This window comes from Dipteris shenzhenensis, chromosome 4, assembly GCF_047967505.1.
Source record: "Dipteris shenzhenensis isolate YYH24624 ecotype China chromosome 4, Dip_SZ_1.0, whole genome shotgun sequence".
Classification (NCBI taxonomy): Eukaryota; Viridiplantae; Streptophyta; class Polypodiopsida; order Gleicheniales; family Dipteridaceae; genus Dipteris; species Dipteris shenzhenensis.
In genome coordinates this window covers 801550-827267 of record NC_141599.1, presented here as the reverse complement: position 1 = coordinate 827267, position 25718 = coordinate 801550, and the positions used below count along the sequence as shown (strand labels likewise).

Here is a 25718-nt window from a genome sequence, read left to right as displayed (position 1 = left end):
ATCAATGGTCGGGACTGCTGCCTTGATTCTGTCGATTGCCTCCTCGAAAGTGTCATCCTCGTGCTGCCAATCGGGTATTCCCCCTATTCGTATCTTCATAGCATTCTCTTTCCGAAGGTGATGTTCTTGGATCTCTGTTTGGATGTCAACCTTGGGTTCAGCTGTCACTTTCACCTGGATGAGCTCTCTAACCGTGGAAATCAGCTGTGATGTTGGGGGCTCAGCTTTACATGTTTGTACGGCTGCTGCAATAATCTCCTGCTTCCTTGGGCCTTCCAAAGCTGTAATACGAGCTAGGGCTTGGGTGAGTTGGGACCTCAGGTCTCGCACTTCTTGCTGGAGATGGTAAATCTGTTCTTGCGGCTTGGTCGGCCTCGGGGGAGGTTGAATCTTATACCTAGAGTACGTCCTGTCGAAGGGAGCAGGGGTTGCGGCTACCATGGCAGAGTAAAGCTTGGGGGGGGTAAAGCATCGACGATCCACTACCAAGACAACAAGAGAGTGCGCGGGACAGAGGACGAGAGGGCACGAGAAGACTGCGTGGAAGAGAACCGTGGAAGGAAGGCTGCACGGGAGGCACAAGAAGAGCGGAGTGCTATGCGCAAAGGCTATGCGCGAGCAGAGGGACAGGCGAAAAGAAAGGCGTGGGATACCGAAAGCTGGTCTGCAGCTTCCTGCGTGCAGCAGTGCCTTGGTTGGCGCGTGCGCAAAGTAGAGGTCGCTGCAACAGGCCAAAAGGAAATTGGCTACAAAGGGCGAGTTCGGAAGACTCGGGACAGAAGGCTGCAAGCAAAGGTGCAAGTTTTGCAGGAAGATATTTCTGGTCGTTGCAAACCTTGGATTTTGGAGGCCATAAGGTAAGGGGTTTCTCTGAATTTTCTGGTCTTTGGACGGGGAACGGGGTATCCTAAAGGGGTGACTCCCCCTCGTGCGAATAGACCCTTAAAACCCTTAAACCGTGGGAAAAAGAGACCCCCCCATTCTCCCCAAGGGAAAGTCGGAATGGAACAAGATTTTAAGGAGGTGATCCACCCATCAAGTTACCCCTATAACGGCATCTAAAGCACCAATCCGCTCAAAACAAGTAGCCCAAACAGAGTGTACCAGTTTACAGCATAAAAACAAGGAAGAAAAGCTAAAAGAGAAGGAAGAAGAGGTCAATTGAAGTGGTTTTTCGACACAAATGAAGCAGGAGTCGGATAAGTACCACCAACTCTACAACACTGGACTTTTGCTGTAAACAAACCCCTTTTCTGAAATTGCAGCAAGTCATTTTCTCTCTTGTATTACTAAAAGGAAAGAATGGAAGGAGAAGGGATATTTAATAATGAACTTGTCCTTTCTCATCCACTACCAGAAGGAGATAGGGAGACAACACCATCACATCCTCCTAAAGAGGATAATGTAGATGAGAGTTACCCACATATTGAGTATGATAACCCACGTATAGAATTACATTCATCTCTTCTTCAAGAATCTCTTGATAGGGAGTTTTCGTTTAGAAATGAAGGTAGAAACGAGTCCATCCCAGAGCAAGGCATTGAGTTTACGCCTTCAACTCAAAATCCCATACATATGAATTATAATCCAAGTGCGAGAGGGAGAGAGGAGTCCCTCGTTGATAAGCTGGTTTCTCAGCTTAGCCATATGATTGAACAATCCATTATGACAAAATGTGGGACTAAGACATTGCTGAATTTTGGGGATGACAATTTAAGTAACCCCTCAAAGAGAGCTAAATTCCAACCCTTAGAGAGAATAGAATTCCCAAAGTATGATGGAGCAAGAGAGGCGGATAAAATCCTCAATTGGATTCGCCATTTTGAGCTATATTTTGCCCATCAAGATAACCGACCACGAGAAGCTTGCTCTTGCCACACTGCATCTACAAAAGGATGCTTTGATGTGGACCTGCATCTACAGAAGGATGCTTTGATGTGGTGGTCCTTATCACAAACGGGAAAAGAGCCTCTTCTTCAATGGTCCAAATTTGTAGAGCAGCTTAAGGTCACTTTCATGCCTCCGAGGCATGAAGAAGAATTGACCTTCCATTGGGAAAGGTTTAGGCAGTTCGATAACAAGAGTAACGCTGAATTTATAGCTAGGTTCTAGAAACTCTCTTTAGAGTTACCTAAGAAGAGCGAGGATGATAGAAGGAAGAAGCATTTAGCAGCCCTAACCCCGAAAGTGAGGTATGAGGAAGAAGTATTTAGCAGCCCTAACCACAAAGGAGAGCTCAAGCATGGAAAACAGACGAGATCTTCCTAACTATTGTACACTGCTTTATTCATGATGCTAGCATAAATGCCCTAACTACTATCTATACATGAGTGCCAAATCGGCATACAAAACTGAGCGGAAATTCTCCCCTAATAACCACTGTGGGAGAGGGAGCTACACTGCTGAAACAGAACACCAAACTCCGGGCTCAAATGTGCTGCTGGAGGCTGGGAACTGAATACTGAAATGAGGGGCAAGGCCCTCCTTATGTAGGGCTGCAAGCAGGCCGACCTGGCAGAAGGAAGTTTTGACCGATCTGTCCAGGAGTTGACCGATCTGCTGGTCAATTGACTGACTTGCTTAGTTGGGTCCCTTGACCTGACTCGGTCCATGCTGACAACTGCCCATTGGCGACCTAGTGGGCCTGCCAATGGGCTGCCGAAATGTCCCAAAATGGCCTGAATCTTTGCTGCGATTTGATGGCTGTGCAGCTAGTTGTCACTGCCACCTGTGCCTAGCACTGGTGCATGTGACATTCCCGTCTTCTGAACTTGTTGGATCCAACCCACTCATTTCAAACTTTGGAGAGTTGGGAAGCCAAACGGAACCCAAATTGCGAAGCCTCGGAGCCATCGGATGGCCAAGGAGATTTGGAGGACGGAAGGCACAAAGCCGAAACCAGTTGATGTGCTGAATGCTTCAGGGAAGATCATAATGCCAAAAGACCCCGAAAAAGTGAAAGAGTGGGACTTAAGAATGCAGTCGCTCTTTCCATGACCGTCAGGACGACTGCAGATCAGGCTATACCTTACATCCAGCTGACGAACACAGCACACGAGGCATGGAAGACCTTGCAAGATCAAAGCATACAAGGAGGATGATCATGCTTCAGAACCAACTGTTCAACCTAAAGATAGAATGAAAAAGAGGAGCCCATGACTTCCTAGTGAGTAAAGATTCTCACAAATCAACTTGGAGCATTGGGTTACAGGGTGGACAGTAACCAATTAGCCATGCTTCTGTTGAGTAAGCTTCCGAACTACACCTCTCACAAACGGTCTCCCTCCCATAACCAAAAGAGTCACCAAGTGCACAATAACCAATTAGCCATGCTTCTATTGAGTAAGCTTCCGAACTACAATTTTCACAAACGGTCTCCCTCCCATAACCAAAAGCGTCACCAAGAGTGATTTGCCCATATGAGAGTGGTTGGGGGTCAATGGTCCAACTTCGCCCCAATTGGCCCACTGAGTCAAAGACTCCATCGCCCCCCCAGGTCCTTGTCCCCTCTCTCCGACTCCATCTAGGGTCTGCCACCCGACCTAGCCCCTCCTTCAATGCCTCTGGGATAGCCTCGTCAATCTCCTATATCCTACTACTAGCTCCCCTCAAGTGAGCAAGCCTCAGACTGCTAGGGGAGCTGACACCAAGTAACCTCGTCCCCCTTCTAGCACACACTTTTTTAATGGTTACTACAAGTTATTTCTTGCTGCGTCACGGGCCATCTCATGCCTAAGTAAGAAGCAACCAATAGTCCCCCTTACAAGCTGAGTAAAAAGCGGCATTCACAACAACCTATAAGTATATCAAGCTCCTATGGATTTTGGAGGACATAAATGCCATTCAAAGGACACAACAGTTATCCTAATGGTGTCGCAATTATCAAGGACCTAGTATTTCATGCTCAGATAAAGTACAGCGGTTCAATCCCATTTCATAAGAGATCTGATCCATGAAGAGCAAGGTGAGATAGTCTGTTGTCCTATGGTAGAAGAACAACTTAGGAGTGTATATACCTAGATGAATCCAATGTTGGGGTAAAGGCACATTGCCACCCTTTTGTTAAAGTTATGACACCTATGACTATCTTAAGACAGTCATAGGGTGAAAGCCTAATCCTAATAAAACCTATGAGTTTGTGGTGTGGCTCAACACTTCACACCCACACTTTTGTGTCTCCCCCTCTCTCTCTCTCTGTCTCCTTCGTTCCACTCCCTCTCTCATTCCCTCTCAACTGGCGTCAGGGAGGTACAGTTCGGATTTTTTGTTTTGGGATTTGTACCCTGCGCAGGTACAGCAGGTACAGCAGGCATTTTTTTTTGGGGAAGAAGAAAAAGAGAGAGCACTCTGCTCTTCATTCCCGGTTCTTCAGTTCTCAAAACTGTGTGTTGAAGGTACAGCAAGTACCCTCGTGTCCCTCATGCTTGAGGTGACTAGTGCCACAGTGTGTGGTGGTTGCACAGTTATCTTGTTTCGGGAAGGTCAAATGCCTTGATTTTGCAGAGGGCTTTTATGCTTTTGCTGAGTGCAAATCTCAGCTTTTGGGTGACAATTTCAAAGGGCTTTTGCCTGGAAGTTTATGCAGTGTATGCCTTGAGGCAGTGTGGAGCCAGGGTGCCCACATTGGTCTTGTTTCTGCAGTGTATTCAGTGACATTTCTTGCAGGTCACATTCTGTGTACGACACCTTGAAAAATCTCAGTTGAGCCACGCTTGGCCAGGGCGCATCGAGTTTACTCGGTCCCTAACTGTCCATCGTTGACAGTGCTCAAAAGATTTTCTCTTCAGTGTTTGTACGCTGGGATCTGTGTTGTTACTGTGTACACACGGCCGTTTATGCATTACATTGTCAGGTGAAAGTGCCAGGAGAGCGCTGTATTTTGTATGCTACCTCAGTGTTGAGGTGTTTTTCACTTGGTACAGGTGTCAAATCAAAGGGCTTTTGCCCAGATTTTGCTTGTGAGCACTTGAGTTACTGTTTGAGACCTTCAGATGCCTTTTATCCCCTTGGCAAAAGGGTGATTGCTTGGGATTTGTCCCATTCTTTGTTGCAGGTTTGTGACAGGCTGAGGTGTTTGGAGCCTCTTTTCAGTGAACAAAACAGTGTATGACAAGTGGTTTATGCATATAAAATCAGTGCAATACCTCATCTGAGGTGGGAGAAGTGTCCAGGACAGCAGTGTTTTGTGCTTCGTCAGCTGATGATGCACTAATAAAGCACTTGTGGAACAGCTGCAGCATTCTGAAGTTACTGTTTTATGCCTATTTGAGCACAGTACAGTGTGTCAGAAGGTACACTGACTGGAGGGAAAATTTTCTGTTTTGCTGCAGATTTTTTGACAGTAAAAACAGCACTATTGTGAGTGCTCCTGGCTCTTGATAGAGCAGGTTTTCTGAGAAATCAGAATTTTATTTAGTCATTTTTTGACTTACAGGGAGTCAAGTACTTTCCTTATCTGATATGGCATCAGGGGGAAGTGAATCTTCAATTCTGAACATAAAGAAATTGGAAGGGGCACACAATTATGCATTATGGGCAGAACAGTGTTTGAATGTACTTCTGCTAAAGAAGATTTCTAAGCCCATAATGGTGAAGGGTGTCAAGCCATCTGGGATGTCAGATGATGAGTGGGAGGAGCTTGATTTGTCCGCTAGGGCTGCTATCATGCTTACTCTCAGTGATTCTCTTGTGTTCAATGTTCAGGCTGAAAAGACCTCTTATGGCCTATGGCAGAGGCTAGAAGAGTTGTATGCCCAAAAGAGTTCAGCCAGTAAGGTTTATTGGTTGAAGAAGCTTGTTGATCTTCGCATGAAGGAAGGTACAGCTATGACCTCACACTTGAGTGAGTTCAATGCCATCTTTACACAGCTTATTGCACAGGGATTGAACCTTGATGAGGAGTTCAAGGCTACTTTCTTGTTGTGTACCCTCCCTGAGAGTTGGGACACTTTCAAGACCACCCTGTCTATTTCAAATGTCACTCTTATGTATGCTGATGTGGAGAGCTCTCTCCTTATGGAGGAGATGAGCAGGAAGAATAATGCGGGCAGCAAGTCTTCAAATGCTTTGCAGGTACAGGAAAGAGGCAGGACTCAGCAGAAGGGGAGATCTGCTGGAAAGTCCAAATCCCGCAGTCAGTCCCGTGGCAAAAAGGATATTGAATGCTTTTACTGTGGCAAGAAGGGACATGTGAAGTCTATGAAGGGAGAAGGAAAGTGGGAGAAGTACAAGAGGGAGAGAGTGAGACTCAAAACATGCGGGTGTGAAGTGATGAGCCACACCACAAACTCATAGGTTTTATTAGGATTAGGTTTTCCCCCTATGACTGTCTTAAGACAGTCATAGGTGTCATATCTTTAATAAAGGGGTGGCAATGTGCCTTTACCCCAACAACCTCCCACCTAAAGGCCAATGTGCCTAAAGGGGAGAAAAGAATTTTTTTTTAAAAAAATTACAGCAATATACAGTTACTGTATACAAGACCATAAAATAAGAGTGGTCTCATCCTAATCCCATGATGCGACGGCAATGTGCAAACCGCTCTGTAGGCAAGCTCTTAGTGAGCAAATCTGCAAGATTATCATCAGTATGCACTTTCACAAGCTCAAGTCGCTTGTCTTCCAGTACCTCCCTGATGAAATGATATTTCACTTCTATGTGCTTGGTCTTCTGATGAAAGACCGGATTCTTTGCCAACATGATAGCACTCTGACTATCACAATGCAAAACAGGCATATCTCCTGTAACGCCCAAATCTCCCACCAGCCGAGTAAGCCATATTGCTTCCTTGCAAGCCTCAGTGGCTGCAACATATTCAGCTTCAGTAGTTGACAGTGCAACGCATTTCTGCAACCGAGACACCCATGATATAGCACCTCCTGCAAATGTGAAAATATAACCGGTAGTGGATTTCCGGTTATCTGCATTCCCTGCATAGTCTGAATCTGTAAAACCATGCACCAATGCATCGTGTCTACCATAGCATATGCACAAGTCTTTGGTACCCTTGAGATACCTCAAGACACCTTTCACTGCTTCCCAGTGCCGCTTGCCTGGATTTGCCATATACCTGCTGATGACTCCCACCGCAAAAGCAATATCCGGACGAGTGGCAACCATGGCATACATCAAAGAACCAACTGCAGATGCATACGGAACTTTGGCCATTTCAGCCTTATCATCATCTGATCTGGGGCTGTCCTTACTGCTGAGTTTTAAATGTGGAGGCATCGGGGTACTAATAGACTTCCCCCCCTCCATTTTAAATCTCTGCAGTACTTTGTCAATGTACTCCTTCTGTGACAGAAACAAAAGTCCCTTGGACCTGTCACGAGTAATCCGCATGCCAAGAATATGATTTGCATCACCCAAGTCTTTCATGTCAAAAGACTTATGCAGTTGTTTCTTCAAAGCACTAATCTCCTGCTGAGATTTACTGGCAATCAGCATGTCATCCACATATAGAATGAGTAGCATCAAACTGCCATCCTTTGCCCGTTTGGTGTACAAGCAATGATCGGTCTCACACCTATGATACCCTTGGGACTGCATGAAGGCATCAAACTTCTTGTACCATTCTCTTGGTGCCTGCTTGAGTCCATACAAGCTCCTCTTGAGCTTACACACAAGCTGCTCTTTCCCTTTAACAGCATATCCCTCTGGCTGACTCATATAGATCTCATCATGGAGATCTCCGTGAAGAAAAGCAGTCTTCACATCCATCTGACATAAGTCCATGTCCTCATGAGCAACAAGAGCCAACACTGCTCTCAAAGTAGTCATCTTGACTACAGGGAAAAAAATCTCATCAAAATCAATGCCCTTCTCCTGCTTAAATCCCTTGGCAACCAATCTGGCCTTATACCTCGGTAAAGCATTTGAATCCACTTTGACTTTGTAAACCCACTTGCATGGCAAAACCTTTCTGCCTGCAGGTAGCTGCACCAAGTCCCATGTATCATTTTGAAGTAGGGAGTCCATTTCAGATTGCATGGCTTTCTCCCACTTCCTTTTCTCTGTTCTTCCCATAGCTTCCTTGAAGCTGGAAGGCTCACCACAATCTGTCAGCATAATAAAATCAGCCACATTATTGGCTCCTGGAACAAACCTGGCAGGAGGCCGTTGTACACGGGTGCTCCTCCTAACAAAATGTTCCGGATTAGGCTGCTGTCCAGCCTGTTCGTCATGCATGACGGGTGGCTGTACCACCATATCTGGCTGTTCTACAGCCCCATTTGCTGGCATATTCAGTGGTGCATCATTGGCAAAATTGTCTGGCTGATTTTCAGCCTGTATACCCTCTTGAACAGGGTTATCTGCAGCAGCCTGCTGCTGCATATAAATGGGCATTCTTTGCTGTCCAACATCATCATAAATAACCCTCCTGTATTCCACAGGTTGCACGGGTTCCTTGTGTACACTATCCTCTTTAAAGATGACACATTGCTGCGTATAATCTTCCGTTTAACGGGATCCCATAACCTGTACCCCATTTCACCTTCGTCACCATAACCCATAAAGATGCATCTGAGAGACTTTGGCTCCAGTTTGGTGCGCAGTTCTTTGCGTACATGAGCAAAGCACTCGCAGCCAAACACACGTAAGTGCTTATATGAGGGTGGCTTGCCAGACCACACCTCCTCTGGCACTTTCAACTCCAAAGCCTTGTTTGGCGACCTGTTAATAATGTGAACTGCTGTTTGCACGGCTTCTGCCCAAAAGCCATGGGGTAATGCAGCATAAGACAACATACATCGAACCTTCTCCTGAATAGTTCAATTCATCCGCTCACTTACACCATTTTGAGATGCATTATGAGGGGCTGTGAGTTCCTGTTTAATGCCCTTAGCTTCACAAAACTGTACAAAAGCATGTGACACATACTCACCCCCATTATCGGATCTGAGGCATTTCAGCCTACGACCTGTCCGATTCTCAACCTGAGCGACAAACTTCTTGAAAGCATCTAAGGCATCGCTTTTATGCTTCAAGAAATAGACCCACACTCTGCGTGTGGCATCATCAATAAAAGTAATGAAATACTTTGCACCCCCTAGTGATAACTGTGGCATCTCACACAAATCAGTGTGCACTAGATCAAGCGGTGCTCTATTCTGGGGAGTTCTCCTCTTATGAGGAGTCGCAGAATGCTTGCCAAATATGCAATGATCACAAGTAGGCAAATCTGAAAATGAAAGAGACGGCAGATAACCCAAACGTGACAGTTCTTGCATTCCTTTAACAGACATGTGTCCCAACCGGCTATGCCACAATGAAACCTTTGGCAGCTCGGTTATGGCAACAACATGATTACCCGCACTGGAAACATAAAGAGGGTACAAGGTATCACTCTTAAAACCCTCAGCCACTACACCCTGGCCATCAGTAATCACCCATTTGGAATCCCCAAATGTGGTGTGGTAACCACTGTCATCCAACAAGCCAGTGCTAATCAGATTTTTCTTGATTTGCGGCACATGGCGAACACCATCAAGCATAAATGACCGTCCATCAGGGAATACTATCTGTATACTGCCAATCCCTACAATCTGACATGCATAGTTGTTCCCAAGATGAACAACTCCATGAGTACCTATATAGGAAGTAAACCACTCCCTATGAGGAGTAACATGAAAAGAAGCACCTGAATCCAAGAGCCAGGTGTGCATGTCATGGCCATCAATAACCAAAGTATGTGCAATTACAGCAGAAGAACATAATACCTCATGTCTGTCACTGTCACTGTCATTGTCCTCTGCTGCAACATTCACTGCATCCAAGTCATCTACCTTGGCCTTGCCTTTGCCTTTGCTTCCACTGCCTGCATCCTTTGTTTCAGCCTTCTTGGCTTTCTGATCCCGTATGAACTTGAAGCACTTAGACTTCACATGTCCCTTCTTGCCACAATAAAAGCATTCAATATCCTTTTTGCCACGGGACTGACTGCAGGATTTGGACTTACTAGCAGATCTCCCCTTCTGCTGAGTCCTGCCTCTATCCTGTACCTGCAAGGCATTTGAAGACTTGCTGCTCGCATTATTCTTCCTGCTCATCTCCTCCATAAGGAGAGAGCTCTCTACATCAGCATACATCAGAGTGACATTCGAATTAGACAGGGTGGTCTTGAAAGTGTCCCAACTCTCAGGGAGGGTACACAACAAGAAAGTAGCCTTGAACTCCTCATCAAGGTTCAATCCCTGTGCAATAAGCTGTGTAAAGATGGCATTGAACTCACTCAAGTGTGAGGTCATAGCTGTACCTTTCTTCATGCGAAGATCAACCAGCTTCTTCAACCAATAAACCTTACTGGCTGAACTCTTTTGGGCATATAACTCTGCTAGCCTCTGCCATAGGCCATAAGAGGTCTTTTCAGCCTGAACATTGAACACAAGAGTATCAGAAATAGTAAGCATGATAGCTGCCCTTGCGGACAAATCAAGCTCTTCCCAGTCATCATCTGCCATGTCAGATGGCTTGACACCCTTTACCCTTATGGGCTTAGAAATCTTCTTAAGCAGAAGTACATTCAAACACTGTTCTACCCATAATGCATAATTGTGTGCCCCTTCCAACTTCTTTATGTTCAGAATTGATGATTCACTTCCCCTTGATGCCATATCAGATAAGGAAAGTACCTGACTCCCTGTAAGTCAAAAAAGACTGAATAAAATTCTGATTTCTCAGAAAAAGCCTGCTCTATCAAGAGCCAGGAGCACTCACAATAGTGCTGTTTTTTACTGTCAGAAAATCTGCAGCAAAACAGAAAATTTCTCTCCAATTACTGTACCTTCTGACACACTGTACCGTGCTCAAATAGGCATAAAAAACAGTAATTTTAGAATGCTGCAGCTGCTCCACAAGTGCTTTAACAGTGCATCATCAGCTGACAAGGCACAAAACACTGCTGTCCTGATCACTTCTCCCACCTCAGATGAGGTATTGCACTGATTTAATATGCATAAACCACTTGGCATATACTGTTTTGTTTACCGAAAAAAAAAAGAGCTCCAGACACTTCAGCCTGTCACAAAACCTGCAACAGAAAATGGGATAAATCCCAAGCAATTACCCTTCTGCCAAGGGAATAAAATGCATCTGAAGATCTCTGACAGTAACCCAAGTGCTCTCAAGCAAAATCTGGGCAAAAGCCCCTTGATCTACACCTGAACCAAGTGAAGAACAACCTCAACAATGAGGGATAAGGCATACAATGTGCAAATCTCTCTGACAAAATCAACTAACAGTGTAATGCAAATACTGCCCTGTGTAGAAATGACATACACAGATCCCAACGTACAAACACTCAATGAGGAACCTTTTGAGCATTGTCAACGATGGACAGTTAGGGACCGAGTAAACTCGATGCGCCCTGGCCAAGCGTGGCTCAACTGAGGTTCTCTGAGTGTTGCACAAGAAATGTGACCTGCAAGAAAATGTCACCTCCACACTGCGGAAATCGAGACAAATGTGTGCACTCTTGCACCACACTACCTCAAGGCATACAAAGCATCAACTGCCGGGCAGAAGCCCTATGATTTGCTCACCCGTAAACTGAGATTCAAACCCAGTAAAGGCATATATCCTCTGTCAGATGCATAAATCCCGATATCTGTGCACAAGTTCTCCACGCAGAAGGGAGATAACTGAGAAAGTACTTGCTGTACTTCATGCAATGCAATGCACCTCCGGTAAAAAACCAAATCTCCTCGCTGTACCTGCTGTACTCTTGAAGAAAATCGAGATTTTCTTCTTCTTCCTCCTCGAATGCCACCTAGGCCTGCGTGCCTAGATGCCTGACGCTGCTCCCTAAAAAAAAGAACGCCTCCTTGTCGCAGTTTCCAAGGAAACAGTACGGCGTCGTCCGTACTATACGGACGCCTGTACGGCTACCGTACGGCGGTACGGACGGCCGTACAGTAGCTGTACAGTGCGCAAAATGTTGCGCACACGCAGCTAGCTGCTGCTGCAACGAAGGCCGGCTGCCCCGCGCTGCCTGCGGGCGCGCCTGCGCGCCACCTCGTTGCCCACACTGCTTGCGCAGTGCACCTGCGCGCTGCCACTGTCCCGCGCCGTCCCGCGCCGCCTTACTCTGCTCGCAAACCAGCTGCTCACCCGCGTGGGCAGTACGGTGCGCTGCCCTTGCTGTCCCGCTGGCCCTTGCTGTCCCGCTGGCCCTTGCTGCGCTGCCTGCCCTTGCAGAGGCTAGGTAGAGGTCGAGGGGGTGGGTAGGCTAGGGTAGGGAGTGGAGAGGGAGAATAGGTGACACATCCCAGCACTCCTGAAACCCCTGATCTGCAAAATAACCACACACAACATCAGAACTGAGCAGGCTGCTCACCACCCAACCGTGACATCTACGGGATGTGATCCCGAATCAGAAGATGTCCCCCGAGCCACGAGCTGAGCTACCGGCACGAACTCCCAATCAGATCCAAACCAGCCTGGTGTCCCATACCACCAGGTGGCGCTGTGAAGCCCTGGATCTGCCACTGGGCCTTGGGCTACGCTAAGATGCAGGCGCGCGTCCGCGACACAATCCAGGATCAGACCTAGCACCTGGTAACGAGACTTGCTCCCAACTGCACACTGAGAACTGAACCCCCTGGGCCTCTTTTATAGACTCGGGCCCCGGCGCCAAAAATAGCGAAGACCTATAAATAGTTCGTACCCTTGCCACTCAACCCGAGAATCAAGCCTGCCTAGCTCTAAGCCTCCCCAGGCTAACCTGAGCTAGTTCTGTGTAACTAGTACACGTCAGATACCACTCCGTGCACATGACATACTCCCCCTCCTCTAAGAACTCACTCCTGAGTTCGCTAAGTAATCGGGAAATGTTCTTTGGAGGTTTTGTAATGTCTCCCATGTTGCATCCTCCTCAACACGATCCTTCCACTTAATCTTGTATTCCGTGATAGTACGATTTCGAATCTGTCTTTCACGAAATTCAAGAATTGATTCAGGTTCGTGAGGAATAAAAGTCAAATCTGTAACTTCTATAATCTCATGAGGAGAAACAATTTGATCATCTGCACCCAATACTTCTTTCAGTCTACTGACATGAAAAACTGGATGTACTTTAACATCAGGAGGCAATTCTAGTCGATATGCAATTGGTCCAATTCTTTTAATGACCTTGAATGGGCCACAGTATCTGGGGGATAATTTCGGAACCAAACCAGTACTTAGGCTCTTGGATTCCTTAGGAATTCTCAAATATACCATCGTTCCTTCAGAGAATTCTCTAGGTGAACGATGTCTATTAGCATAAAATCTGTCCCGATCTTGGGCACTTCTAATAGACTCCTTGGCAAACTGCAACATTTCCTGCATGTCTTGCAAGAAGTTCTTAGCAGCATCATTTTGAATCCCTTTTAATCCAACCATAACTGGTGACTTAGGTTGAAACCCGTACATAAGCATAAAAGGACTATAACCGGTACTAGAATGCTTTGCACTGTTGTAAGCAAATTCAATCATGGGTAGATAATCTTCCCATGAAGACTGTCTCTTAGATACATATGCCCGAAGCATGTCTTCAACCAACTGGTTGACCTTTTCTGTACTGCCATCAGATTGTGCATGATCTGAGGAACTCATACTTAGAGTAGTTTCCAACTTCTCAAATACAAGTGTCCAGAAGTTACTTGTAAACTTTGAGTCCCTGTCACTGACTATGTCAGATGGCAAACCATACAGCTTGAACAAGTGGTCCACAAACTCGTGAGCCAACTGAACAGCTGAAATAGTTGTTCTTGTAGGTAAGAATCTAGCCATTTTTGTCAAACGGTCGACTATGACCCAAATAGAGTCATGACCCTTGCGCGTTCGAGGTAAACCAGTAATAAAATCCATGGAAATACTTTCCCATTTATTACCTGGAATCTGTAATGGCTGTAATAAGCCCGCGCTCCTAAGGCGTTCAGCCTTAGTAACTTGACAAACTCGGCAACCTACCACATAGTTCTCTACAAATGCACGCATCTTAGGCCAATAAAAGGTATGCTTCACAAGAGACAGAGTCCTATGTATACCTGGATGTCCCGCACTAGGAGCATCATGACACTCCCAGAGAATCTTGGATTTTAGGTCCAGAACATCAGGCACACAAATCTTTTCATTCCGGAACAGCAAGCCGTTCCTAATCATCCACTGACCTCCCGCCGCCTGTATCCTAGGTGGCACAATCCCTGAGTCCTGGTCAACCATGGAATTCCCATCCTGGACTCTCTGCCAATATGAACTGAAATGACTATCAGTTGCGTATAGCCCTCTCAAGGATTGAAATAGGTCTGAGGATATTTCCGTAAATGACAAAGCATTTACAAACTTAACTCGACTTAAGGCATCCGCCACACTATTCAACGAACCCTTACGATAACGTATTTCGAAATCAAAATCCTGCATTAACTCTGCCCATCTGGCTTTCCTTCCTCTCAAGTCTGATCCATCACACACATACTTAATTGACTGGTGATCAGTCAATACGAGGAACTTTGAACCATACAAGTAGTGTCTCCAAACCTTGAGAGCATACACTACTGCATAAAGTTCCTTCTCAAGTGTGGGCCAACGATATTGAGTGTCGTCTAGCTTCTTACTCTCAAAAGCTACAGGTCTACCCTCTTGGAATAGAGCTGCCCCAATCGCATAATCACTCGCATCGGCCTCTAAAACATAAGGCCGGGTAGGATCGGGTAATGCAAGAACGGGTGCTTCCTTGATAGATAACTTCAAGGTTTCAAAAGCCTTGTTCATTGCATCATTCCAAGGGATCGGTTGAGTAGACCTGCGTCCACGACCTTTCAATATGTTGGTCAAGGGTACCGTGATTTGTGAATAATCACGAACTGACTTCCAAAGAAATACCATAAATCCTAGGAAAGAGCGAAGTTGTTTCACAGTCTGAGGGATAGGCCATTCTAAAACCTTCTGGATACGATCCAGATCAATGCTAATACCTTCAGAAGAAATCTTGTGTCCTAAGTAAATGATCTCCTTCATAAAGAAGTCACATTTACTCATCTTGGCATAAAGCTTATGCTGTCTTAGAACAAGTAAGACAACCCGAAGGTGTCCTATATGATCCTCAAGCGTTTTACTATATACCAAGATATCATCTAAGAACACTATAACAAATTTGCCCAGATAATCTCTGAACAAATCGTTCATCATCTGCTGAAAAGTAGCAAGAGCATTGGTCAAACCAAAAGGTAATACGAGGAACTCGTAATGACCATACCTAGTCCGAAATGCGGTCCTATCTATGTGTTTAGCATAGATACGGATTTGATGATAACCCGTACGCAAATCAATCTTAGTGAAATACTTCGCTCCGGCCAAACGGTCTATCAAATCATCAGAACGAGGTAAAGGATAGCGGTTCTTAATCGTAACTTTATTTAATCGTTTATAATCTATACACATTCTTCAAGAAGAATCTTTCTTCTTTCTTAATAGGACAGGTGCACCCCAAGGAGATTTACTTGGGCGGATATAGCCCATATTCAGGTAATCCTGAAGCTGGATAGCTAACTCATCCTCCTCTACCTGGCTCATCCTATACGGTGGTACACTGATAGGTTGAGCCCCTGGGACTAAGTCTATGCGATGATCTACTGCCCTTTCTGGAGGTAAACCTTCCGGCAGTTGAGCTGGGAATACGTCCTTAAAATTATCTAACAACGTTCTCAATTCTCGGTGTTCAAACACACTTAATTCATTTTTGTTAATTACCGAAACAATAAATGAAGATAGTGGAATCAAAACACACTGATAGACATCATAATGAGAAGTGTTCAATATATTCCGAAGCTGCATCGCAGATACAATAGGCCCCTGAGAAGGGATAATCTTATCACACTGAATACAAAATTGGGTGCCTTTGTCTACAAAAGAAAGTGTATGCTCCGTCCATCCAACCTGGATATTGTGGGTTTTAAACCACTCTATCCCGATCAGCAAGTCTACATGCTCTAAATGCATAACATAACATGTGAGAGCTCCCGTGTAGGCTTGAATCCGGATGGGAAGCGCTTCAACCTTGCGATCCCAAAACTGCTTCCCGGCTGGAAGCTGCACCTCGTAGGTGTGGTCGCTAGGTACTGTGGACAGCCCCATCTTCTGCACAAATTTGTAATTAACAAAATTGTGAGAGCTGCCCGGATCAAAGAGAATGTGAACCTGTTGGTCCCTAACTTCTCCATAAACTCGGAAAAGATCATGGGAACCAAACAACGAAGTATTAAAGGTACAATTACAAGAAAGGGGGCAGGTAATGACATTTACTGAAATACCTGTCATCGTAACCTGGTTGGCTCCCTTGGCTGCGGTTCGTGGACCTGCCTGGAGCTTGGGTCCTAGCACCAATTTCTGGTTCTTCCGCTTAGGACACTCATTCTTCGTGTGGCCCCGCTCCTCGCAATAAAAACACCGGCCCTCTTTCTTGAGCCTGAGAGTGCGAAGGAAACGGGCCTTACCATTCTTCGTAGGAGTTAAGCTTTTCCTGGAGGCGTTGTCCGTAGACTTCGTCTCCCCAATACCAGTCGCATGCTGAAAGAACTTGCGTTTGTTCTTTCCGCTGGTCTGGGTAACTGTGGTTGCCTTGGTACCGGCCATGGTATCATCATATATGCGCGCATATGTCATGGCCTCCTACAATGTTGTGCACTTGTTATTCTTAATCTGTAACTTATAGGAGTCTGGCAAACCATCCACGAAAAAACCTAACAAGGTTACAGGATCCATTTTAGTGGCCCTGGTTTGCAGATCCCTAAATCTTTTAAGATAAACTTCAAAAGTTAAATTTAATTTTGACATATCGAGGGCCTTGAGCTTGCCGACGATATCGTAGTCATCTTCCTTCTTCAGGAACTCCTTCCTGAAGATACCCTCAAATTCTGTCCAAGTATCAGGCTTAGGCTGAAGTTCTTTCCACCAAAGCAAGGCTTTACCTGACATAAACCCTGCTGCTAGCTGAATCTTTTTCTCATCTGGATAGGGGTGGAATTGGAAGTGTACTTGCCACTTGTGCAACCAAGTGTCAATGGGATACCGTCAAACGGAAGATTATACGCAGCAATGATGTCATCTTTAAAGAGGATAGTGTACACAAAGAACCCGTGCAACCTGTGGAATACAGGAGGGTTGTTTATGATGATGTCGGACAGCAAAGAATGCCCATTAATATGCAACAGCAGGCTGCTGTAGATAACCCTGTTCAAGAGGGTATACAGGCTGAAAATCAGCCAGACAATTTTGCCAATGATGCACCACTGGATATGCCAGCAAATGGGGCTGTAGAACAGCCAAATATGGTGGTACAGCCACCCGTCATGCATGACGAACAGGGTAGACAGCAGCCTAATCCGGAACATTTTGTTAGGAGGAGCACCCGTGTACAACGGCCTCCTGACAGGTTTGTTCCAGGAGCCAATAATGTGGCTGATTTTATCATGCTGACAGATTGTGGTGAGCCTTCCAGCTTCAAGGAAGCTATGGGAAGAACAGAGAAAAGGAAGTGGGAGAAAGCCATGCAGTCAGAAATGGACTCCCTACTTCAAAATGATACATGGGACTTGGTGCAGCTACCTGCAGGCAGAAAGGTTTTGCCATGCAAGTGGGTTTACAATGTCAAAGTGGATTCAAATGCTTTACCGAGGTATAAGGCCAGATTGGTTGCCAAGGGATTTAAGCAGGAGAAGGGCATTGACTTTGATGAGATCTTTTCCCCTGTAGTCAAGATGACTACTTTGAGAGCAGTGTTAGCTCTTGTTGCTCATGAGGACATGGATTTATGTCAGATGGATGTGAAGACTGCTTTTCTTCACGGAGATCTCCATGATGAGATCTATATGAGTCAGCCAGAGGGATATGCTGTTAAAGGGAAAGAGCAGCTTGTGTGTAAGCTCAAGAGGAGCTTGTATGGACTCAAGCAGGCGCCAAGAGAATGGTACAAGAAGTTTGATGCCTTCATGCAGTCCCAAGGGTATCATAGGTGTGAGACCGATCATTGCTTGTACACCAAACGGGCAAAGGATGGCAGTTTGATGCTACTCATTCTATATGTGGATGACATGCTGATTGCCAGTAAATCTCAACAGGAGATTAGTGCTTTGAAGAAACAACTGCATAAGTCTTTTGACATGAAAGACTTGGATGATGCAAACCATATTCTTGGCATGCGGATTAAAGTACTGCAGAGGTTTAAAATGGAGGGGGGGAAGTCTATTAGTACCCCGTTGCCTCCACATTTAAAACTCAGCAGTAAGGACAGCCCCAGATCAGATGATGATAAGGCTGAAATGGCCAAGGTTCCGTATGCATCTGCAGTTGGTTCTTTGATGTATGCCATGGTTGCCACTCGTCCGGATATTGCTTTTGCGGTGGGAGTCATCAGCAGGTATATGGCAAATCCAGGCAAGCGGCACTGGGAAGCAGTGAAAGGTGTCTTGAGGTATCTCAAGGGTACCAAAGACTTGTGCATATGCTATGGTAGGCAGGATGCATTGGTGCATGGTTTTACAGATTCAGACTATGCAGGGAATGCAGATAACCGGAAGTCTACTACCGGTTATATTTTCACATTTGCAGGAGGTGCTATATCATGGGTGTCTCGGTTGCAGAAATGCGTTGCACTGTCAACCACTGAAGCTGAATATGTTGCAGCCACTGAGGCTTGCAAGGAAGCAATATGGCTTACTCGGCTGGTGGGAGATTTGGGCATTACAGGAGATATGCCAGTTTTGCATTGTGATAGTCAGAGTGCTATCATGTTGGCAAAGAATCCGGTCTTTCATCAGAAGACCAAGCACATAGATGTGAAATACCATTTCATCAGGGAGGTACTGGAAGACAAGCGGCTTGAGCTTGTGAAGGTGCATACTGATGATAATCCTGCAGATTTGCTCACTAAGAGCTTGCCTACAGAGCGGTTTGCACATTGCCGCCACATCATGGGATTAGGATGAGACCATTCTTATTTTATGGTCTTGTATACAGTAACTGTATATTGCTGTAATTTTTATTCTTTTCTCCCCTTTAGGCACATTGGCCTTTAGGTGGGAGGTTGTTGGGGTAAAGGCACATTGCCACCCTTTTGTTAAAGTTATGACACCTATGACTATCTTAAGACAGTCATAGGGTGAAAGCCTAATCCTAATAAAACCTATGAGTTTGTGGTGTGGCTCAACACTTCACACCCACACTTTTGTGTCTCCCCCTCTCTCTCTCTCTGTCTCCTTCGTTCCACTCCCTCTCTCATTCCCTCTCATCCAAGAACGTTCCCAAACTCATCCTCTAAAAACACAACATAGTGCAGTTTCAATCTCACGATAGTCACTCATAAGATTTAAAACCATAAACTCCATCACGCATAGCAGGGGCTATGACATCCCCACTAACGTCATCAGCGCCCAACAGTGGGGGTAGACCATAGTATAAAAGTACGTTCTCACACATACAAATCCACACACCCACACATACTTGAGCATCCATTTATACAAAGTCTTCACACTGAGTTTCTGTCGGCACTCCGGAGGTGAAGGGCAAACTCAGCCATAGCACTAAAGGAGAAGGCTAATCAAAAAGTAATCCAAATCTCTTCATTCAAGCTACAACTGCTTGTGAAGTCTAAACGATTTCATTTTAGTCTCTCCCAAACGAGCATCTAAATCTAAATCTAGCTGATAGGGCAATGCACCATTTAAGATAGAAAGAATTATCACAATACCAGCAGGCCGCAACTTGGATGAAAACTTAACAAGGTGAAATTTGCATGTCCGCTAATACGGCAGAAGCATATACCTAGATGAGTCCAGAAACATTCCCAAACTCATCCTCTAAAAACACAACATAGTGTAGTTTCAATCTCACAATAGTCACTCATAAGATTGAAAATCATAAACTCCATCACAGATAGCAGGGACTAGCTACTATGACATCCCCACTGACATCATCCACGCCCAACAGTGGGGGTAGACCATAGTATAAAAGTATGCTCTCACACATACAAATCCACACACCCGCACATACTTGAGCATCCATTTATACAAAGTCTTCGTATTGAGTTTCTGTCAGCACTCCGGAGGTGAAGGGCAAACTCAGCCATGACGAAGGCTAGCACTACAGGAGAACGCTAATCAAAAAGTAGTCCAAATCTCTTCGTTGTCTCTCCCAAACAAGCATCTAAATCTAAATCTAGCTGATAGGGCAACGCACCATTTAAGATAGAAAGAATTATCGCAATACCAGCAGGCCGCAACTTAGACGAAAACTTCACAAGGTGAAATTTGCATGTCCGCTAATACGACAGAAGCATATACCTAGATGAATCCAGGAACATTCCCAAACTCATCCTCTAAAAACACAACATAGTGCAGTTTCAATCTCACGATAGTCACTCATAAGATTGAAAACCATAAACTCCATCACGCATAGCAGGGACTAGCTACTATGACATCCCCATTGACGTCATCAGCACCCAACAGTGGGGGTAGACCATAGTATAAAAGTATGCTCTCACACATACAAATCCACACACCCACACATACTTGTCCACACACCCACACATACTTGAGCATCCATTTATACAAAGTCTTCGTACTAAGTTTCTGTCGGCACTCCGGAGGTGAAGGGCAAACTCAGCCATGACGAAGGCTAGCACTAAAGGAGAAGACTAATCAAAAAGTAGTCCAAATCTCTTCATTCAAGCTACAACTGCTTGTGAAGTCTAAACGATTTCATTTTAGTCTCTCCCAAACGAGCATCTAAATCTAAATCTAGCTAATAGGGCAACGCACCATTTAAGATAGAAAGAATTATCGCAATACCAACAGGCCGCAACTTAGACGAAAACTTCACAAGGTGAAATTTGCATGTCCGCTAATACGGCTGAAGCATATACCTAGATGAATCCAGGAACATTCCCAAACTCATCCTCTAAAAACACAACATAGTGCAGTTTCAATCTCACGATAGTCACTCGTAAGATTGAAAACCATAAACTCCATCACGCATAGCAGGGACTAGCTACTATGACTTAGGAGTGTTCATAAAGGCTCTTCTGCGAGAACAAAGATGTATAGACGTTGGCTAAATCCAAGACATTAAGAGGGGGCATTAAAATATGCAAGCAATACCTACATGTAAGCAACGAGGAATACTGGCTGCAGATTTAAGTTACGAGGGGGCAAACAAGTCCCATTGGTTGGTAGGTATTGGACTAGCAATGCCAATATCTCTAGCCCACAAAGGGGCCTAGTTTCACACATGATCTCAGGACAACAGCAGGTTTTGGAGTGCCAATGCCAATATCTATAGGCTCACAAGGGGGCCTGGTTTGGGGCTGATCTCAAGCTGACTTGGCCTAGCTCTGGGTCAGCCGACTCAGCGCATAATGATTGGTCATCTGATCTCGGGCATCGCGGCCTAGATCTGGGCTAACCATATTGGCCAAATGATCTGGCCACCTGCCAGGATTTGCTAAGGGAGCAATTTGGGCATGCTCTTAGTCGGCAGAGGGCGTTGTAAACTTCCTCCCCACCCCCAAGAGGGGCCTTTGCGACCCTTTCACGGAAGCCTCCAAAGGGCACAAAGGGTAGAGCGAAGAGGTGCAGCATTTTTGTTTATTTTGTTAGCACTTTGGTTGATACTCGTGACAATTCGTTGTACATGATTTGGTCTATCATCAACCACTTGTGTGCTGTGAGGTTGGAGAGTTTGAAAGTTCCATATTCCACTGTGGACTAGCATTAGGGTTGCTGGTCATTCTCTAACAAATCCCACCTGTCTCATGTCAAATATATTGGATGTGTCTATACCCATCCTTGGAATGTCAGATCAAAAGAGCACAGTTATATAATTCATGAACATATATCCAAGCATTCCTCCAAGAAGCGATAACAATGCTCCTACTTTCCTGTACTTTTATGCATCTTGTATTTGAAGGATATAATTTGTGAGCCATAGCAACAAGGAGAGAACAAGGATCATGGGTGCATCTTGCATTAGTATAGGACCAGCCCATAAGTGAGCAGTCATAGCAGCCCATATGGGGCAGCCCTTGAGGAAGACCAAGAGACAAGAATAATGGGAGTGTTTGGAATCACGCTCACGCAGTCTTTCACGTTCAAAAACCATAAGATGAATACAATTTTCAAAGGGGAGGCAGTTCCAACCCAATGATGTGCCATCTTTGTCATGCATGCTTTCTTTAGTACATAAACCAATCTTCCAAATTCCAATGCAAGAGGAACACGTAGTTGTGGGCATGCGTTAGAAAGGAAGACTTGCTTCCAAGGGATCTTACAATTTTTTTCTATTATACTTGGCCCGAGCACTTAAGGGTTTGAATATATTCGCCTAATTTTAGCATGGGGGTAGATTAGGGCAAAGGAGCCCAAGAGCCTATTGAAGCTCACCTAACATGGGCTGTAAACAAACCTCTCCTTTGCTGTAAAGCCCTTGGCCAAAAGAGTGTTTGACCCCTCTTGGTTGGTAGCACCTCGGGATGGAGGATCAATATTTAAGAGGTACCCTAATGTAGCATGATATAGGAGGGTGTAAGCCTTTACTCTATGGCCATGTAACGTGTAATTGTGCCATAACCCCGAGTCTTTAGGTCTAGGGTTTCACTCATGTACCTTGGTGGCAGGTCTGATATTCCGACTACCCCCTAGACATGTTGCAATCATTCGTATTGCGGTTTGTTTTCAGAGGACTTCGCCCATAATGTACATCATACCGGTCTTTCTTCTAATGTACTGCATACCGGTCAGTTCTTCTATTGCCCTCTTGTGGGCACTCTTATGCTACATCAGAATAGCTCAAAAAGGCACCATGGCTGTACTCCAATGCCATTCACGTATATCTAAAGAGATCCACCATAATTGATAAATAGCTGTTGTGAGATCTAGGAAAAGGTATATGAACAAAGGGCTAATTTTCTCTAAATCTAATCCCAGATTCTTATTTTAGACCATCCAAAGTGGTGTAAAAGGCCATGTTGTTGGTTTTGACGTCTGTTTGCGCAGCCTTTAATTTGCTGGGTACAAGATGGAAAACACGAGAGCTGTCGTTGAAGCGTACAGCTGCGATGAAAGATATTCTTAAAAGTTCAAGACTTATTCGTAATATCTTGGTGAAACACGTAAAAGATTGGACTCATTAACTAGCAGCGGCGAGGGAAACGTGTGTAGATATGAATATGAATATGAGCTAGCCCAAGCGCAAGATCTTAAAGCAAACGGAATAGTAGTTTGTCAATCCTTTTGTCGGGCATGTAAAACAGCATGAGAAGTTGAGTACTTCTCATAAGGCAGCAAAAAAGAGTACGAAAGAGCAAAATGAGAGGATGATAGCGCCTAAGAATGGCCAGAAGATAAAGAGGAATGTCGGAAGGAGTGACTCACCAAGATCATTTTCTTCCCTTATGCTCTGAAGTTCTGCAAACAATCCTCGGCGTGCATGTGCGACAAGCTCATCTCTCCTAGACTGCTTCCTTGGCGGAGAAAGGACGCCCCTTCTATGAATAAGCCGATTCCCAACAAATGAAGCGTTTCTCTTGGACGAATCAAAGCTAGCATTAAAAAACGACAACGGTGACTGATACGGCGATGTAAGAGAAGAGGTAGAGTAGTGGGAAAAGTGGCGATGATTCCAAGCGAGGCAGGAGGAAAAGAGGTGAGATGTGGAGAATGCTAAAGAGGAGGAGGACGGGTGGGAGAGCAGAAATGGTTTGAGGGTGGAAGTGCCAATGGAAGTCTGCATTCTGTGCGTGTGATCTTCCCAAATGCATGGCACACTTGGCCTCTTATCAATTCTTGCCTGATGGAGTCCAAGCCTTCATTTGTCTATTTGGTTATCAATCCTTGTTTGCACAAAGTGAACATGATATGTGAAGGGTCCACCTCTAGGTGGCCCAATGGATAGCTCCAGCTCTAGGTGGACCAATGGATAGCATGCACTTTACATGTTGCGGACAACTTAGACAAAAGAACTTGCGTAGGCTATAGCTGTCGGATATGAGATGGGCATCAACTTTTAAATATCGCAAGTATTATGACTGATTGTCCCTATTGTCCCACACATTGTAGACCAATCAGTCGTCTAATCAACATGTGATACATAGCATGACCTCCACCTTGTGTGAACAACAGACCTGACGGCCATCCATCTTATGGTTGCCGCCTCATTTGAACCCACCCCAATTAATACATCTCTGGATTCTTTTCAATTAGGGTGGCCTATTTGGGTATGAATCCTTGTTTGCATCAAAGGAACACTTGATGTTGTGTAATTAGTACATTTTGTAATTCTTTTCAATTAGGGGGAACCATTTTGTTTTACTAGGCATACCTTCTCAAACATGATGCATTTTTTGAAATCAAATCACTAGCTTAGTGCTTTGGTTTTCGATGAGATGCTTGAAAAGTGTATTTAGTTCTGAAGATGGATGAGCTTAAAGTCATAGGAGGGTGAATGGTCTTGGTCAAAGAGGTTTGATGTTATAATTTATAATGTTGAGTAGGCATTGTGCAATTTTAGACTCCTATGGTAGACATTGTGCACCAATACTCTTACTAAGAAGCAAATTGTCAATGTGACTCACTATGGATCCTATATTCTACTTGCATTCTACTCTCTTGCAAACATTAACATGAACCTCTACTTGGGTTATCTTGAGGTTTTAAATATCTAAAACCCTTGGAAAAAGGGATGGTCCAACATGATATGAAGGCAAGGACTGCTTCATTTGGTGCAATTTTCTTCTAATATTAAAACTCTTCTAGGTTTGGATAGTTGGATATTTAGTCTAAATACCAAGCCTTAAGACTATTGGCGTTGAAGCAGAGGTGCTCTGGAGACTCTTGAAGGTTGCAAGCTAAGAGTTTATTGATATGGCAATGTATTGGGGTTTTTAAATTTCCTAACATACAATAGGGTTGACCTTAGTCTCTTTTGTTGGATGCTAGTGAGAGATATGGTGCCATGTGCACACAATTAGAGGCAAAGGTATTAGCTAAGGTGTAGTGTTGTTTAAATTAAAGTATCCACCTAAGAGTGTCGACTAAACTTACTCTTAGCTCGAGCTCGACCATAGGGAAAGTGGTGATAATGCCTTGACTGCAAGGAAAGGTGTTAACAGAATGCTTCGATTCTGATCATTTTCCACTACTTGTAAACATGAGGTTTGTTCCTGGGAACTTAACAAAGAAAGGGCCAATCCCCTTCAAACTAAGTGTTGCTTTGTTGGAGTCTAAAGATTTTAATGCTCTAGTGGCTCAGAGATACAGAGACACTACTAGGGGCCAAGCCCATCCGTTAAGAAAATGGTATGCTTGTACAACAAAAGTTGTAAATGTAGCAAAGGAGTTAGGCAGGGAGAGAGCGTGCAGGAGTAGAAAATTAGAGAATGTGGCTTTTGCAATGCGTGTTTGCCTTATTCAAGCACTCTAAGAGGCCCCTAAGGACCCTTCCTTAGCATCTCTCTGTATGAGATAGAAGCTTTTCTGAGGAGACAAGAGCATGGAAGGTTGGCAATAGCCCAAGTACAATCAAGGCTAAAATGGCTTGATGAAGGTGATTGCCCTTTAGCTTGCTATAAGAGAGAAGAGATTGAGGGAGCAGATAACGGAGATTCGGGATGTGGAAGGTAAGTTGGTCGTGACTGGAGATTTGAATATAGCTCAAGTTTTTGTAAGGCACCTGGCTAGTCGTGCAAG

The 25718-nt window shown here is 44.8% G+C and overlaps 1 protein-coding gene across 1 annotated transcript in view; it reads right to left on the bottom strand.

Moving 5' to 3' along the window:
- PDF1B (peptide deformylase 1B) overlaps nucleotides 1-23824 on the bottom strand; it is a 38015-nt gene extending 14191 nt beyond the window's left edge. Inside the window, exon 1 of the mRNA XM_087373354.1 lies at nucleotides 23406-23824. Coding sequence (XP_087229480.1) covers nucleotides 23406-23763 — 358 coding nt within the window. The 5' untranslated portion in view covers nucleotides 23764-23824. The remainder of the gene's footprint in view (nucleotides 1-23405) is intronic.
- Between the last annotated feature and the right edge of the window lie 1894 nt (nucleotides 23825-25718).